Source organism: Solanum tuberosum, unplaced genomic scaffold, assembly GCF_000226075.1.
Source record: "Solanum tuberosum cultivar DM 1-3 516 R44 unplaced genomic scaffold, SolTub_3.0 contig00106, whole genome shotgun sequence".
Lineage (NCBI taxonomy): Eukaryota > Viridiplantae > Streptophyta > Magnoliopsida > Solanales > Solanaceae > Solanum > Solanum tuberosum.
The window spans coordinates 1-5319 of NW_006240487.1; the positions used below are offsets into that span (position 1 = coordinate 1).

At 34.5% G+C, this 5319-nt stretch overlaps 1 protein-coding gene across 1 annotated transcript; it reads right to left on the bottom strand.

Moving 5' to 3' along the window:
- Positions 1-1546: 1546 nt before the first annotated feature.
- LOC102602058 (metal transporter Nramp2-like) lies at positions 1547-4932 on the bottom strand. Its single transcript, XM_006367976.2, has 4 exons — positions 4309-4932; positions 3381-3517; positions 2633-3285; positions 1547-2369 (listed from the first exon to the last, which is right to left on the bottom strand). The coding sequence occupies exons 1-4, from the start codon at positions 4869-4871 to the stop codon at positions 2166-2168; spliced, it is 1557 nt and encodes a 518-aa protein (XP_006368038.1). The 5' UTR covers positions 4872-4932; the 3' UTR covers positions 1547-2165.
- Positions 4933-5319: the final 387 nt, after the last annotated feature.

Here is a 5319-nt window from a genome sequence, read left to right on the forward strand (position 1 = left end):
ATATTACTTTTGGAGAGTATCAATGTTTTGCTAGTATTAGAGATACAATTTGTGATTGGTTAAGATTCCGAAATATTTATGAATAGAAATACAATTTGTGATTGGTTAGATTTCACAAAATATTTATGAAAAGAAATTGTTAACAGTTTTTACTATTATTAAAAGTACTTTCTTTTTCTTATAAAAAAATGATCAAACATCTCAATTCACCAAATTAAACACTTTTTTTAAAAGAAAAAAACACACTTTTAACTTTCCAAACCTTTGCCAAACAGGTTTCCCTACCATCTTTTTTTTTTGCTTTCATTAATCAATAGATTTTAATTTGAATAACCCATTCGAATAACATAATTTTTTTAAAAATCTTTCTTCCATATAAACACTCTAAAAATAGAAGTTTTTTAAAAAATTTTTTTGATAAACTTATTTGACAAATTTACCTAAATTTAAACCTATAATAATAAAATAAACTAAGAAGAGAGAGATTGACTTAATTTTCTCTTCAAAGACAAATAGCTCGTTTGGTGGAATTTATACAATTAGATTATTTTGAAAAGTGTTTTTTTCCAAAATTACTTTTTGAAAAAACTATTTTTGGTGAGATACATTTTGTGTTTGATCAATAAATAGATATATATATATATATATATAATATACTTTTAAACAATAATTAGTAATTTAATATTTGTCCAAACTTTTTAAAAATATTTTCCAAGTGTATTTAGGAAAACTTACTGGTACTTTGTTGGGTTTTTTGGGAAAAATAGAACAGTAAAAAAAGAGTTGATAATGTCTTTCAATATTTTTATCAAGCGGTTTTAATAACCAACTTATATAAAAAAAAAAAAAACACAATTCAAAGTTCAAAAACCTAAAATATCTCAACAAACTAAAACAACATGATACAATTTAAAATTCAAAATTCAAATCATCCTAAACCTAAGAAAATTACCGCATTAATTTAAAGCAATTTTGAACATACTTTTTGTTTAGCTTGTGAAAAATAATTTTTGCTATATTTTCTCCTAAAAGCTCCCTTAAATAAACACTTTTTTTAAAAAAAAAAAAATACATAAATACTTTTGGCAAGCTTGGCCAAACAAACACGTAAAAATTGTTATGACTACTGACTAATCTTGTTCCAAATTTGGATCTCGAAAATGTGTTGAAATTTCACCATAAGGTTTTATTAAAAATATTTCCCAATTTAGGATTTTTTGGTCAAAATTTTAGTGTAATTTTCAAAAGGAAGTCCAATCAATACAGATTATGATGTAGCTGGAATAGTAAACAGAATATTTCTCCTCGTAGAAAATCAGCTGCTATAAATATTGATATATATTTATTAGTCCCCGTCTCAAATTACTCGTCACATTTTTATTAAGAGTCAAACCATCTAAATTTTGACCAATGTGCTAAGATGTAATCAGATTAAGTTTAGAAGATTAGCTAAAGTTACTTTGAAAAAGCAAAACACTACAAGACAAGTATAATGGGACAAAAGGATATTAATACACATCTATTCAAAATTATCAAATACAAGTCAAATGTACTTGACCAATACACATTGAGAGAGGAACCATGACCAATATATAGTTGCGTTTACAGGGAAATGACATAGCAAGAATTCTAGTTACGATTTTGATAGAACTCAATAATTTCGATCAAAACTCTGTATTTGTATTAAGAAATTTACTTAATATGTATAATACTTTATCGAGAACCTAGTAAGCTGCATTTTCTATATTCACATGTGTCTTACCCGCCTAAACTAAAAAAGCTTCCCAATCCAGTTAGTGCTAGAGGCAATGTGGCAGAAAATATCTGCTTGTGATACATTAGCCATCTCTATCTATGTGGTTAGGACTCTTTAAAAATACCATCGGATGTGTGTCAGATCCTCCAAAAGCTATGCATTTTCGGAGAATCCAATACGAGTGTGGATATTGTAATAATGAGACACTTGAAACATATAATCTATAAGGACTTGATCAATGCCTCAGCTTTTGTCATAGCTCTCTAGTGCTGTTATCACAATCAAGAACTCTTCCTTTACTAATGTATTCTCCTGTTTTGCACTAAAGCTCCCTCTATGCACGGGGTCTGGGGAAGGGACGGACCACAAGGGCTATGTGACCAGGAGGTCACGGGTTCAAGCTGTAAACTCAATTTGTAAGGTGAGTAAATCCATTCAACTCTGCACGGTTATGACGTTGGGAAATGAGATATACAAGAAAAGCCACATATGCAGAAGCTCCCAGGCAAGCCACAAAACCAAACAACAGGCCATTAACTTCAGAAAGGAAGAAGCTCAACATGACATATCCATTGATCATTATTACCAGGGCAGCTACTGTCCACACAGTTCTCTGCAATCACGAATCGAAGTGTATGAGATACTGAGCATAAAGTCCTCTGTCTTAAATTCAACGGAAAAGGGTCAAAAATGCCTCTGTCTTGAGAATAAACAGATTCTAGCCTATATAGGCTATATGAAGGAGATCCAATTAATTATATGCAAGACTAACATGTTACAGTTTAGTGCATAGAAAGGACCATCATCGTGCTAAAAGGCGCGTTAACAAGGCAATTTCTATTATAAATAAGTATGATAGGGCTTTTCATGCCTAACCTCCATGAGCTTCCCAATCTTGAAGATTCCCATGATTTTTTCATTTGACACTAATGTTAGAAGTGGAATGATAGCAAATGGGATCTGCATGCCTTGAAGCACGTTTAGCCATTCGTTCAGAACATCGAGTGAATCTTCTGATCTGTTGAAATAGATGGCCACGATTATGGTTGGTACAATGGCACAACTCCTCGTAATCACTGACCTTATCCATTTCTTCATCCGCAGATTCAGAAAGCCTTCCATTATAAACTGTCCAGCATAAGTACCTGTCATGGTGCTACTTTGACCAGCTGCCAAAAGGCCAATGCCCCATATGTAGAGAATTGGGAAAAACCCTCCACCATATCTTTCTTGAAGATATTGCCCTGCATTTACTAGGCCTATACTATCAGCTTGTGAAGTTCCATAAAAACCCTTAGCGAACACAGCTGTTACCATCAAATTGATAGAGAACGAAATAAAAACAGCAATGTAAAACTCGATTGAGTAGTAGTTCAGTGCCTCTTGCACTTTGTCTTTCTTTTTGGGATCAATTTTTCTAGACTGCACCAAAGCGGAGTATAGAAATACATTGTGAGGAGTTATGACACAACCAACAACTCCAACAGCCGTCTGAATTGTCTTTGAGCTGAGTCTAGGTAGCAACAGACCTGAAAAATGTTCAAGCTAAAGAATTTAATGTAGGAACAGAATTGATATGGACTACATTAATAAAGAAATGTACATGTGAATGCCTGATTCTGACCTATTATGAGTTCCTTGCTACTAGGCCTAGTTTCAGCAAACATCCAGGCAAATGATAATGCCATAGTGGAAATTAGAACAGCGAAAAACGCTTCTAGTTTCCGAACTCCATAATTTTCCAGAAATAAGAAGATGAAGCTGTTATTCAAACAAAACAATCATTGTCAGCAGTGACGGAGCCAGTAATTCAAATAAGGACATTCAAAAACGAAAAGGAATTCTTATACCAAGGAGATTCAACAACTTATATGTATACAAAAAATATCATTTTCTCCCTATCTATGCAGTGTAATTTTTCAAAGAAGTAGGTTCAATTGACCCTCCTTTGGCTCCCCCCCGATTGTCAGCAGAGCAACAGACCTATCGACTCCAAAACCATTTTATAGTATAGAGTTCTGTTCATATTTTGTAAGGCAAGAAATCAAAAGCTAACTTTTTTTTCGATTTCAATTGATTGAATAACAACAACAAAGGGGGAAAACAACATCCAAGTTTGTGGTCTAACGATCAATAATGTGGGCGAAACTTATGTGAGGCCTGGCTAATAAGTCCTAGCACAAACAAAAAAAACTACTGTAAGTGGTTTCTTCTATTCTATCAGAGCATTGGTGGAAAGAATTATCGGTAGCAGGGTACAACAACAACAACATACCAATGTAGTCATACAAAGTGAGGTCTGGGAACCTCATAGGTACAGAGGTTGTTTCTGCTAGACCCTCAACTCAAGGAAAAACAGTCCAAGGCAATCCAGAAAAAGAAGTAACGTAAGTACAAGAAACGATAGATTGTAAAACTCAACAGATAATAACAAAACAAAGAAAATACTATAGTCCAAGTACAAAAAGCAATTATCGGTAGCATGGTATCGGACAGCATACTTCAAGGTACTCGCAAACTGGCACGGAAAGCAAAGTAAAAGGAGAACTCACCAATCAGAAGCAGTAATGAGTACACCACCCCAAAGAGGAATAACCCCTTGACTAAGTATCTTAATAGCAATAGCACTTCCTATAACTTCCTGAATATCAGCTCCAATCAATGCCACCTCCGCCATTAACCAAAGCAAAATCCTCGCCCAATTCGGGTACTCCTCCCGGCAGATCTCAGCCAAATGCCGTCCCGTAGCAACACCCAACCTAAGGGACAACAACTGAATGAGCAACCCCATGAAAGTAGACCACATAAGTAACCATAGCAATGAGTAGCCCGCGATAGCTCCAGCCTGCAAATCTCCCTCCAAATTCCCTGGATCGAGAAATGCAACACTCATTAAAAATCCAGGCCCTGTAAACTCCCATAACTTCTTCCATGAGAAATGCGGGACCACATCAAGGGCCTCAGCTCTGTCTATTTCAATGGCCAAAATTTTATTCTTATCATTATCGTCATCACCATCATTGTCAGATAATAGACGATTGGATTCTCGATCCTGGGGTACATGTTTGTTGATTTCTACGACGCCATCATGCTCCGATGATGGAGAATTCACCATAGTTCTCCGTGTATTTTCTCAAATTTTTATTGCTCTAATATGACCAAGAGACTTACATCTTGTCATATATCCATCAGCGTCGGTGATTAAGGTTGGGGACCATCATTTGCATTTATTTTGTTCTTGCACTTTTTTTCTTTCACGTCATAAAGCCGGAGGATCGAAAGCAATGTCGATATATTTAATGTACATTTTCTACCTCACGTATATCTCACTCCGTTGCCAAGTCAAAATCAGACAAATATCAACAATAATATAAAAAAGAAACTCAATTGACTTGTTAAAAATAGTTTGTTCATAAAAAATCTCTAATTAAGAATACAGTGTGGGTAGGGGTGATAGTGCGTAAGAGTTAAGATCATCAAAATGTGCTTTAGAGCCTGTTTGGATGGGCTTTTAAGCTGCTCAAATCGGCTTAAAAGCCAGTTTTTGACTTATTAGAGTGTTT